This window comes from Alligator sinensis, unplaced genomic scaffold (assembly GCF_000455745.1).
Source record: "Alligator sinensis unplaced genomic scaffold, ASM45574v1 scaffold38_1, whole genome shotgun sequence".
NCBI classification, from domain to species: Eukaryota; Metazoa; Chordata; order Crocodylia; family Alligatoridae; genus Alligator; species Alligator sinensis.
Window position 1 is genome coordinate 908231 of NW_005842179.1, and position 13359 is coordinate 921589.

The 13359-nt window shown below is 38.9% G+C and overlaps 2 protein-coding genes across 2 annotated transcripts in view; one reads left to right on the forward strand and one right to left on the reverse strand.

Moving 5' to 3' along the window:
* Positions 1–13359, forward strand: part of TRAPPC3L (trafficking protein particle complex 3 like) — a 56241-nt gene that overhangs the window by 5435 nt on the left and 37447 nt on the right. The window lies entirely within an intron of this gene.
* Positions 1989–8812, reverse strand: CALHM4 (calcium homeostasis modulator family member 4). The gene is made up of 2 exons (XM_006026154.3): positions 7840–8812; positions 1989–3728 (listed from the first exon to the last, which is right to left on the reverse strand). Exons 1-2 carry the CDS (start codon positions 8407–8409, stop codon positions 3312–3314), a joined length of 987 nt encoding a protein of 328 aa, XP_006026216.1. The 5' UTR covers positions 8410–8812; the 3' UTR covers positions 1989–3311.

Consider the following 13359-nt stretch of genomic DNA (forward strand, 5'->3'; position numbering starts at 1 on the left):
CCAAAAAAAACCCTCCACAATCTTTCAATTTAAAATGTATCTACAGCCAGGTTATACTTAGTTGTCCTTGTGCTAGAATTTCCTCTTAAATAATTCTTCCTCCTCCCTAGGTTTACTCTCCAGTGTTTGTAAAAACAGCAAATCTTATCCTTTATCAGCTGATGTTTTGCCCAGGCAAGGCTGCAATTAAGGGAAGAGGAAGGGAGGAAAATATTGAACTATCACACAAAATGTTACAGGAATCTGAATGCCAGTCTCAGAGCCACCCTAGAACACTTTTCCCCACAGCACGCAAAATAGGCTCTCACCTTTAAATTGGTCCAAAATAAGGCAGTATTCAGATTCAGTTAATCATTTACACTCCCACCCCATGAGAATGGATAATTATTTAAAATGAAGCACCGTCATGAAACTACTTTTAAATACAAAAAGGACTACCCTCTCTGTTGTCGTGAACATCATTAGGAACATCATGAATAGGCATTTCACCAAAACATTGTGTGATCTGGGGATTGCTTTTTATTCATTCCAATTGAACATACTATATTTTCCTTAAAAAGCAGTATTTTGGGGAAACAGGTTTCACAGCTGATTACCCAAAATAATGCATGATTTGGAGTGGGCAGGGGTCTTATTACCAGATAGCAGCTCCTATCAATTGCTGAGCCAGAGCTCTTCAGGGAGGAAAAGGGGGGTGGGACGACCCGAGCAGAGGATTTGCCACACACAAAACAGACTAGCCCTGGGAGATGAATTGATGTCTGTGATGAGCTGAGCCAAGACCAAAATATAGAGCATCAACTGTGAATTACCTGGTTTAAGGCAAACCACGATTAAAATTTTAGAATTGTGGGAACAAGTCAGAGATGAGATAGTATACCTAGAATGGTTTTAGAATAAGCCATTTTGCTAGGATTAGGGTCAGCACAGCTACCTCTGCCTGTTTTACCAGCCATTAGCAATAGCTGCTTTTAGAATAGAAGTAAAATGGACTATTTGAGCTCCAAAGTGAGCAAGCTAGAAGCATAAATTGATTTTGGAGGAGATGACTCAGGGTTCAGACAACATGGTTATTTCACTCAGTGCCAACTTATTGATTTCCTATAGTCACAATTTCTTTTGAAAGCTGTGCCGCATTCTGTGCTAGTCTTAATATACTTAGAGAGACAAACTACAATATTTCAAACCAGCTAATTTCTTTTTTTGCTAGCTATGGCATGCTGTCTTGAGATACAAGCCTCTAGGTTTCACATCACAAGTTACACAATATCCTTTATATAGTAGTCATTATTATTTATAAGCAAATTCCCAATTCCAGAAATATCAAGTTGCATTGAAAGCAAATCTTCAAAAAGGTTTTTACTTTATGTTTAGGAGGGAAGAGTGCTTTCAGGGAGGCAGTTTGATTTAGGGTATATAAACATCAAATTTTAAGATGCAAGAATCATGAATTTAAAATTTTATATATATATATATATAATTAAAACCATCACATCCAAAGCTTTCTTTTAAGTACTTAAGTTTATCATTTGAAAATAAAATGCATGGGAGAAATGAAGTTGAAACCCATCAGCTTTTATTGTCCAAGCTCATTTAAAATGGAAAAACAAAGAATTGCACTTTAAAAGTTAAACAAAATTTAAACAAGTCTCTTCTAGATTGGTCAAGGTAACTTTTCCTAATATAGTGTGGGACAGTGATTCGCAAATTCACGGAAATTGACACATGCATTTATACTACTAAATTCTTGGAGATGGAAAAAATAAAACTAAAAGAAACACACCTCTTCATCCAGATTTGAAAAAAGTGTTATCTTGAAAGTGCTGCTTTCTTTTTCATTACATTTGATGCACAAAATCTTACTGCACAGCCACCTCCTTTTGGTTACTTACAGAATAAAAGCAAACAAGTCTCCCCCACAACCAGGCATGCTCCACTTTCCTCTTAAAGCATGTCTCTTACTTACCAATGCTGCACTAATTCCTCACCCTAAGCAGTAGCAGTGCACAGGATGCCACTGGTTGTGAAGCACCAATGATACCAACAGCTATTTTTGCAATCCTCCTCCACCAAGTCAGCACCAAGGCCTGCTGTGCAGGTCACCGCTGTCCTCCCTCAGTTCTACTTCTGGTATGTGTCAAGTGTCAAGAGCAAGCTATCTTTCAAAAGGGACTAGTCCTTCAAGATAAGAATTTACAGATAAGTTAATACAAAGTGGTTGGTGAACAATTCATAACAAAGCTTACTACACATTAAACTACCCCATCTATAACAAGTTCTGTGCATCAACAAGTAGCATCCTTCTTTCATTGCATCCAGTAAGAGTAAATGTTATGACATGAAAGACAAATTTCAAGTAATCAGTCCCTTTTTTGTTTTTATTAGTACAAAACCACTGGGGAAACAACACAAAACCAACTGTCACAGAAAGGGGGAAGAGAGGAACATACATAAAATACAGTATTTAGGAAAAGTTTCTCCTTATTTCATTATTCAGTGAGTTAACACATGTGGAAGTGAGAAGCATAGAAGTGTGCATAAAAGGATAAAGCTGAACTATTCATTTTTGATCAGAGACAACACTTTAATTCAGATGTAAAGTGTTAATGCAGTGGGTTAGTAAAGTATATGGCCCCCTCTCCTATTCAGTCCAGTTTTAGCAGTCTCCATTTAGTATAAATGAAAAAGTCTTTAGTCAGTAGTATAAGATTTCAGTCTGTGACCAACAAGCTTTCTGTAAAAGTCTCCAGTAACAATATCCATAGCTGCACATTATTATACACTTAAGCTTGTACTTAACATTGTGTTGTATTTTATGAATGACATGCAATGTAGATGAGGAAAGAATATTTGCCATTTTGAGTCACTGGTATAGGACAGTTCGCTATCTCTCTCCTTTTTTTATGGGAGGAAGGAGAAGAGATGGATCCTGTTTAGTTAGTCATCACTAGTACGATGATAGATCAGGATTAAAAGTAAACACATTTAAAAAAAGAAATAGTGAGAAAGTGGTGGAATATACTGCTTTTCAGTTTGCATTTTCCACTGCCCTTGGCTTCTTTTACAGTATCGAGTGAGATCACCGAAGCCTTTCAAATCTCAAGTGTATAGTATCATGCCTCATCACGAGGGTGTCCTCAAGAGGGCAAGTATATGAAAGAGCACTCTTAAAAGCAGACCATGTAGTCAAGATTCAACAGTGAATGCACCTGCATGTGCTACTGTAAAGAGCAAGATGAGGAAACTAGGAACTCCCCTGCTTTGAGATGACCTGGAGTTCATGTAAAATTAAAAAGACATTAATATTTTCTTTAAGTTGATGGTGGAGGCTCAGAGTTCTTAGAGCTAGATTCTTCAATCTTAAAATATTTTCCATTTGTGGAGCTGTTGACTGCCCAGTCGTGAAGGAGGCTGTAGTCATAATGTTCTTCATCTACAATTCTTAGGACAGCAACACCTGAAATGGATCGCCAGTCTTTACAGGAAGGGATACGGATTTCCCTCAAATCCTTGCTCCCTGGGACCAAACCAAAGAACTTCTTGATGTGTTGTGTGGCATAGAGCCTTGAGTGCAGGTCTGCTGCTTCTTCAAAGAGTTTTTGCTCATTACGGACGTAACTAGCCCAGTACTTGAGGTGCAAGAAGCTGAGTGGAGAGAGACATCTTGCCAGACAATAGGACAGGAAGACAGTAATGGCTACCCCTGCAATCAGGAACCAGCCAGCCACCTGAGAAAGAGAAGTTTGATAGTAACTAGTGAAGCAAGGGTGTCTTACTAACCCCTTGACTCTGAATGGGGATTTCCTGGAGCTAAAATTACTCAGGGACACATTCTGTTAGATAAGGGCTAGATCCAAAAGATGTGGATGCTTCAACACTCGACTAAAGCGAAAGCTTGCTTAATAACTATTCTCCAACCATTTGGGTTGGTCTAATAAAAGATATCAAATTCACCCAAGGAACCTTGTCTGCCTATATCCTTAGACCAACACGGCTACAACCTAAACCCCTGCAACATGGAAGATATCGAATTCAGCCGTCTGAAATGGAAACTGTACAACATGAAAAAGAAAGAGGCCGGACTCAACAGCGACATATATTTTCTAAGCCTTTGCAAGAAACACAACTTCATTCCCCGAGGACTAAACATCTACAATCCCCTGACTACTACACACAACTCCAAATATGCTGCACAGCTATGCAGAAGAACTTCAGAGAAAATTAGAAATCATCTACTTCACCTACTCTACTCCAAAAGAGACCAACTCAGGAAGGAAATCGTCATACACTACAACAACCTAAAAGATAGAAATCCATGCATGTTCCCTGACAATATACAGCGGATACAAAGAGACTACGAAAAACTTTCTACAGCATTCATCCTACATAAAAAGAAGAAATGGAACAAATTACTCCAAGAACAAGCTCCCCAGACGTGAAAATAAGGACTATGCATATTATAATCATCACTGGCATAAAAACTGCATACTGTATATTTTAGCACAGACCCTTTGCAAACTTAAATTTCTACCAGTACTGCCAAGCTATACAGTATGCCAGATCCATTCAGACATATTCAGATCCCTGAAGGACATTGAAAGAAACACTACATACTCTGACCTCTGACTCATAACAACCTCTCTCTACCAGAGAAAAAGGCCATAGAATCTCTAAGATCTAACCACCAAATAGTAATAAAACCAGCAGATAAAGGAGGAGCCATAGTCATCCTAAACCGTGAGGATTACATAAAGGAAGCCAACAGACAGCTCTCTGACACCACCTACTACAAAGAACTACAAGAAGATCCTACTCCCCTTTTCACCAAAAAACTCAACAATACCATCAAATCATTTCCACCAAGATTACAAGAAAAACTACAGACCTTGATCCCCCCGCTACCTAACCCAGGGACTTTTTACATGCTCCCTAAAATCCACAAACAAGGGAACCCTGGCAGACCTATCATATCCAACCATGGGACCCTAACTGAGGAAATATCAGGTTTTGTTGAATCCATCCTAAAACCGCTTGTCACCCACAGAGCAAGTTTTGTCCAAGACACCACAGACTTGCTACGGAAACTTAAAAACATAGACCACCTTCCCAGGAACACACTCCTAGCCACCATGGACGTTACCAGCCTATACACCAACATCCCACACCAGGATGGCATCCATGCCTGCCTTACATATCTACAGGAACAAGATTACAACCCAGAATACAGACCCAAAGATATCACTGAGCTTATACACTTCATCCTCACACACAACAATTTCACTTTTAATAATCAACACTTCCTCCAGATGATGGGAACAGCTATGGGCACTAAAATGGCCCCACAGTATGCCAACCTTTTTATGAGCCACCTGGAAGAAGACTTCCTCAAGAACTGCACCATCAAACCCTTGCTGTACTTACGATATATCGATGACATCTTCATCATTTGGAGTGAGAACCTGGAATCTCTACTTGAGTTCCACCAGAAATTCAACAGTCACCATCCCTCCATCCGACTTTCTTTAGAATACTCCAACACCAACATCCCCTTTTTAGACACAAGGATCAGTATCCAGAAGGGTAAAATACAGACCACAGTATACAAGAAACCCACAGACCAACATACATATCTGCACAGAACCAGCAATCACCCGAAACACACCAAAAAAGCAGTGATATACAGCCAAGCCCTCAGATACCACTGCATCTGTACTGAAGAGAACACCCGGGATTGCCACCTCACCAATCTTAAAAAGGCTTTCACCCAGCAAGGACACTCCTCCAGAGAGGTAGATCGCACGTTTGAAAGAGCCACCTGGATACCACGTGAAGAACTGCTGCAGTACAGAAGAAAAACACCCACAAATCGCACACCGCTGGTTATGACCTATCACCCATCCCTTGAACCTGTACGGAAAATCCTCAAAAAATTGCAACCCATATTAGAAAAAGACCCTATTCTTAAAAAGATCTTCCCAGAGCCACCCATCCTAGCCTTCAGACAAGCACCGAACCTCGCCAACCTCATCACCAGAAGCAAACTTCCTCAAGCCCAGAACACACCAAAAGGATCCAGACCGTGCCATGACAAGAAATGCAAAACCTGCCCCCACATCTCCACCACCCCCACTATTACTACACCCCACAACAGAGCCATCACCATCCCAGGATCTTACAGCTGCACCTCCAGGAATGTAGTATACCTCATCCAATGCACCAAATGCCCTGATGGAAGATATGTAGGAGAGACCAGACAACAACTGCGCACCAGAATGAATGCACACCGGAAATCCATCAAAGACAGAAACACCCAATTACCGGTGGGGGCACATTTCTCACAGGATGGCCACTCTCTCTCCAATCTCTCAGTCCTGATCCTCAAGGGAAATTTACACAACACATCCCAGAGACGAGCCTATGAGCTCCATTTCATCATCCTGCTGGATACTAGAGATCAGGGACTAAACATAGACATTGGATTTTTGATACATTATAATCTGCCTGGCAACTGACTCCCCCGCCCAGCCCAGCCCCTGGCTTCTTTACTTTTCATTCCATCCAGGAAGAGCACACACCAACTGCTGCAGCTTCCTGAGCCTGACGAAGGGTTTTTGAACCCGAAAGCTTGCTTAATAACTATTCTCCAACCATTTGGGTTGGTCTAATAAAAGATATCAAATTCACCCAAGGAACCTTGTCTGCCTATATTCTTAGACCAACACGGCTACAACCTAAACCCCTGGTCCCTAGAGTGGAATCTATACACATTATACTAAACAGTGATAGAAAGACGGGGGGAAAAATACTGGATCTGCATTGTTTATGATGTATGTGTAATGACACAGTAATTATTCAAGTCGGTTTCATTTTTCTCAGAGTAGCCAACTCAGTTTTTCAGTCATGTTTCTCCCACCAGGGCTTGGTCCTGGAACATGCAAAGGATGCAAACTCAATCCAATAAAGCATTAAGCATGTGTATAGTCCCACTGAAGCAAATAAAATCCTGCACCTACTTAAACCACACACTTACTATGGTGTTTTGCTGGATATCAGCACCTCGCAGGACTGAATCTAGCCTTCAGTAAGAAGCTTGCTTAACAAATAGCCTTATAAAGTTGTGAATGATAGGATCAGAGAAACAATTTTGTAACCATTTTTCTATAGGGTTCCAATAAAGAACAGAGGATTTAGAACATCCTCCCTGTTTTTCAAGCAGTTCTACTTTTTCTTCCGCATCAAATGAAAATTTTAAGACTGTGGAGAACTGTGACAGAACACCCATCAAGCATGACAGAGCATTATCAAAAGTTCTCATATTTAAGATGGTGCCAACGTATTTATAAGAATAACATCTTTAAAAGTCTTGTTGCTAATATGCACCATGCTATCTTTGTTTTGACCATCTCAATTGTCCTTTGCAAGCACTGAACCTTACATTATTCCCCATAAGTTGGGTAGCCATCATCCCCATTTTGCAGATAAGAAAATGGAGATACAGAGAGAGGGGAAATGGTGCAGGGCAGGGAATGATAATGTTCTGCATCAGAAATGGTATCCAAGTGCTTTACATGCCAAAGGGCACTATGAGATTCAAACATTCTATCTAGCTCATATTTTGAGACTGCTCATAAGCAAGTAAGGCCTACAAAACAGATCAATTCATACAATAAATGCTTTGTTCTGTCACAAGGAAGTAGACATCCACATACATTAAAAAACCTAACTGTAAATTCAATTAGTATATTTTTTCCTAGTATTTCATCTATTAAATAAAATTTAATCTGCACCATTATAGTTGTACATGACAGTTTCAATGACAAAAGAATGTTGGTTGCTCACCTGCGACTGGTACTTAAGAAGAAGAATCGCTTCATCTTTTGCCCGGCTCAGCTCTGGAGGAACTAAGTGGCTACATGGAAAGGCAGCCAGGATCTTCTTGTGTTCCTTAGTAGTGATATTGATGAAAGCTTTGTAATGATTCACTGAGACAAACTCACTCATTGCACAAACATAATAGGACCCATTCAGCAGGGTGACCGCTAGCCATGTTACTGGAGCAACTAGTGCTCTCCCCGTGACATTACAGAGGACAAGACAGATAAGCTTGCATTGCAATAAGCTGTTACGTGCACTCAGTTCTTGATAGGAAGAGCGTTTGCCTGTAACTAGCCTCCAAGTCTGATTATTCAACGCATATCCAACAATCAGAAGAATCAGTGCAGGGACTCCTAGGAAAGCTAAACCATAAATGAGATTCTGCCCAACATGACAGGGGCAGCTAAATGTAAAAAAGGAGAAGAGTTGCTGCCCACCAATTGTCAAGATGGCTATGACTGCATTTGCAACAATCACTTCTTTCCCTTTCAGAAAGGTTAATACATAGGTAAGATAACTCATTTTAGTTCTCATTCATTACCAACTCTTTCTAGCTTCTGTCTTAATACAATATTAGTACTTGGCTAGATTTAATTAGCATCAGTTTCTGCAATGTAGACAACCCCAGCAAACAGTAAAAAAAAAATTCAAAACAAATAAACAAATGCCCTCTACGTTATCTAAACTATTCCTGTCTCTCTAAAGCAAATTCTGATTTTACTCCACAAAAGCAAGCTGGCTGCTTAGTATCTTATTGTATCTGTTCACAGATACCCAATCATGTGTTTTAACTAACTCATCAAATAAACTCACTTGTCCTGGAACAAATATTTAGCTTTTAAACAATTACTAAGTCAGGAGATTTGTCTGTCCCTTGTTAATTAACAGAATTTGTTAATAGATTCTATCTGCCTTTTGCAGGACATGAAATGCTGTCAAAATATTGACTTCCTTATTACAATTAATTGGTCATCTATGTTTTCCAATTGATGGGAGAAAAGGAAGCACTGGTTATCACAGCACAGCAGCTGATGCCTAATGAAGAGCTTAGATTGTAACAAAATAAAATTAAATAGTGAGGCCTGCTTACTCCTAAGCCTCTTTTAAATTACAGAAAGGGCTGGTAAGGTGAATTACCAATATTATATGAAAATACCTTAAAATAACATTTTAATTCAGCTAAAAGACATGAAATAACAGTAACAACAAGCTTTGGAACTCTAAAATGAAAATTCTATTTAATATCAGCTCTGGTGCCTAAATAAAGTATGAAGGAAATTCTGGTGATAGAGATGCAAGTATTCTTATGATGATATCTTTTATTGGACCAGCTGTATAGCTGGGATGTCATTTTGGTAAGGATGCTACTTGAGTTGTAACTAAGGTACAGAAAGTGAAAGAAGGAGGGTGCCCAGAATTTTTTATCAAGGTTTTATGTAGTTAGGAATGGACACATTTGGTTCTCAGGAAGTGTCAAATGCTGACTTTGCCTTCTTTTTAAGAGAGATTTTAAAGGGCTTTATTTTTTTTTTGTATGTCTGATTCATTTTCATGACAAGCCTGGTTCATTCTAATGATAATTAACATATGTTCCAAACTTTTAATCTATTGTTTTTCAACTAGTACCACTTTATAGATGGAAAATAAGAGTCAGGGCATTTGGAGTTAATCTTTCCAAAAGTTAGGAAAGGTTCTAACTTTTGTATACCTAACTTCAACTATCCACAACCATTTTTCAAGAGGAAAAGTTCCCATTGACTCTAGCAGATGTTGGTGCTCAGTACTTCTGTCAATTAGAGCTAATCAGGGGCTGCTTTTCAAAATTTCAGTCCAAGAGATTTTATTAAGGCACACTGAGTGGTATAGATTCTGATAAAACTAGGTATTCCTGCCTCCCACTCCAGTACCCTGTCCACTATGTTGCAGGCCCCGCTTAGGGAGATTTTGCTGCTGATCTTGCAAATACTTGTTCACACATTTCATTTTAGACATATGGCCAGCCCTGCTGACCAACATGTGTGAGTCTTTTCAGGACTGGGGCTTTAGATTGCATACTTGGAAGATGAGTGTAGGAGATAACTTGCAGCTGAAAGAAGCAGCCATAATTGTAGTGCCTAGATATAGTGTAGATCTTCCAATCAAGATAGTGGCCTTCATCTACCCTTTAAAGTAGCTGCCCTACAAATGTACAAGGATATGGGTCCTACCTTGAAATGCTTATCATTCTAAGCCTCATTTCTACAATGCATTGAGTATAGGTGGACCCCAGAATATCTTATTCTAGGATCAGAGCCTAAGAATGTGTCCTAGCCATTTGGATCCAAAAACAACAGCAATGCAATTGCATTGATGACAGTTACTGGTGGTACAAAAAGACACTGAAATATTTCAGAGCACTTTCCTGTTGCTAGTCCCTGTTGTAAATACTAAGACTGTCATATACTCAGAACAGCACTAGCCAATACACAAATACAGCTTTAAAGCCATTTACAAAACATGCTAGTAGTGTTTTTTGAAGTATTATTTTCACCCAATACCACAATATTTTTTCCTTTTTCTAAAGTAAAGCACAATTGATCTAGTAATTGCATTACATTTCTACAGGGCTTTTCTACCCTTCTGACTAAAAAGAAGATTGAATCTCTCTGGCTTCTGTATTGTTTTTCCAAGAGCTCTATTGAGCTCTTGAAAATTACTGTTTTCCATTAAGCTGTCCACTTTAAAACCTTTGGTTGATTCCAGCTCATTTCTTGTTGTACATGTGCTTTTTTCTTTGTTTGTCTTCTGTCTTAGGCAAGGCAGACTTACCCAAGTCTTTGTTCTTTTACTCAAAAATTCATTAGATGTGAAAGTGAAGAGGCATGCATCACTGACTTATTGATAGAAAGCCTAGGACTGTTGAACGATGCAATTTGTACAATCAATAAAATGACTTTGCACTACAAGTTTTTACGTTGGTTTTTTAAATGTCCTTTCATGCTTTTCTGTAAATAATGCTGCTGGATTATCTTATTCTGGAGTGATTTATAGAGCAAAATCCAATAAAGGTCTTAGACACCACAGAACCAGGCTTCTGGAGTGGAATCCAGAACCCAGTATGTTCCCTACATTGAATATGGGCAGGGGGTGGGTTCAGAATGACGTTCTCGGTAGCAGTATCAGGAAAGGAAAGGATCAGCAGAGAGACTCCTAGCTAACTAACAGGAAAGTTGAAGACAAACTCAAGTCTTAGATTCCACTTTTCAGGGTTGTAGGGTGGTGCCTGCACCCCAGTAGAATCCACTGGTTGCAATTCTCCTCTGAAGATAAGTATCTATGATCTTTCTTTCAAAAAACTGAACAGGATTCACTAGGATGGAAAAGTGGTGCCTGTGCCTTTTGTATAAAAGTCTAGTGGTTAGAGCATTCATCGGGAAAACTGGAGGCATGGGTTCTTTTATCTGAAAGAACTCCAATCCATTTTTCCCAACTCCCAGAAGAATGATTTATTTGCCGGGGAATTAGCTAGTCTCATTATGTGTGTATGTAGTATCCTCTGCTACTGTAAAGAAAATAATTCAAAATCCTATAAGCCAGAAAGACAGCACAAGAGCATCCATCTCAGTGAGGGTACCAAGCTAGGAGTGGGAAAATCTGGAGTGCAGTTCCTGGTCTCTGGCTTGCTCCTCCATTTTATCCAGGGACTGTATCACATAAAATAAAAAGTAAAATTCAAAAGAGGGAAATAAACCTTCACCATCATGGATGAGTGCGCTACCCACCAGGCTGTTTCCTTAACAGGTACTGCATTTTGTGAGGAATGCAATCTTATTAGTCTGTGTACTGGCAAGCACTGAGGTGGCAAACTGAACTGCTTCCTAGGTTAACAGGCAGCTGAGGATCATAATTTTGGACTGACTTAATTGCCTAAGTGTCACACGATTCCCACTTTAGATACCACAATTCTGCTATATGGTAGTTAATATATTGTGTCTATGCCAACTTACTCACTGCAGGTCCAAATTGCTCAATCCTGGTGTAGGGAAACCACATGCAAGGTATACACCATCCTCTCTACAGAGTCAGCAACAGTAATGGAGCAATTACAGAAGCAATTTTCATTCACTTGTTTCCTAAGAACTGCCAGCTTATTTCAGACAGATCATTAACAACATAAGCTGGATACAAACTTGCTGTCTGGATGTGAAAGGCTCTATTTATCTATTACCATCACCTGAGTTCTTTCATTCTTAGCCTATTGACATTTCCACTTTGTTTGTTTTATCTCTTGCTACGTTTTGGAGATCATTCATAAACAGAATTCACTACTGCATAATCTATTTTCAATATATTTTGAAACTTGATTATATTTTTCAAACAAATTAGAGATACTCTTGCATTATTACTCAGGTTTCCTTTTTTTCTCTTGCCTAGTTGCAGGATAAGCAATGTAGACTGAAGTTGTTAGTCCTTTAATTTATATCCAGACATTTACAATCATGTTCATTCATGAGAGCCTTAAGTGTTGTATCCTAATTTCATTTCAGCCTAAACTATCCTGAGGATCATTTTTAAGATTAGCTTTTAAAATAAAAATCAATCTTTTTGAGATTTGTTGTCTTGTAATGGAAGTGTTCATTTGACCTTTGACCAATAATAAGAGGAAAAAACTGAGGAAAATTCCATTCAAAAGTAGGATGGGCTTCTACTTTTGAAAAAGAAATAATTTTCTGAACAGTTTTTATGTATGAATGGATATTTATCTGATATATACTTGGCAACCATGTACTCATCTGCAGTGTTTCTATTTACATTAGTTCTAAAAGGAAATTGTGATGAAAAACCACGAACCAATCATACATGCTTTTGGTGATGGCAATAAGCATCATATGCTCTCCAGCACCAGGTAATGATTTTGTGCCATATGCAAGCTGGTAAGGTGACTTCTGTTTTGCATAGTCTAGTTCTATACTTTCTGCTAACAAGTAAATGCTGATTTCTATGTTTTGATTACTTCTATCATTACTTTCACCTGTTTCTTCTGTAAATAGATTCTTTCCTACCCTCGATAAATCACAAATATATTTCTCCTTCATAGGATAAAAACAAAATGCTTTCAGAAAAAAGTAGGTATAATGCTATTTTAAGATGGAATCCAGTGATGAGTTAAAATTGAATAGCAGATCTGGTATAAGTGTCAAAAAACACTGGCAGGATCGGACCTTAGTAATCCTCCTCTTGCTGCTTCATGTCTCAGTCGCAGCATCAAGATCAGCCAAGTCATCCCAAAACCACTATGCCTGTAGTGGTAAAGGGCCTGTATATCCTTTGTTTCTGTGGTTCATCTGTTCTATCATTGTCAGCAGCTGCAGTCTCTTGATACAAGAATCACAGTTTTCTGGTAAATAGGGAAGTCATCAATGAGTCCAGAGATGACTTAAGAGGCCAACCTGAGGTCTGCATGTTCAACTGTAGACATGGTAAACAGTTCTAGGAGGAAAGAGC

Bases quoted from the DNA above. Each gene is read 5' to 3' on its own strand.
- CALHM4 (XM_006026154.3), bottom strand. From the start codon at position 8,409: ATGAGAACTAAAATGAGTTATCTTACCTATGTATTAACCTTTCTGAAA. The intron at 3,729-7,839 runs GTGAGCAACCAA...TCTCTTTCTCAG, and splicing joins TTCTTAAGTACCAGTCGCAG to GTGGCTGGCTGGTTCCTGAT.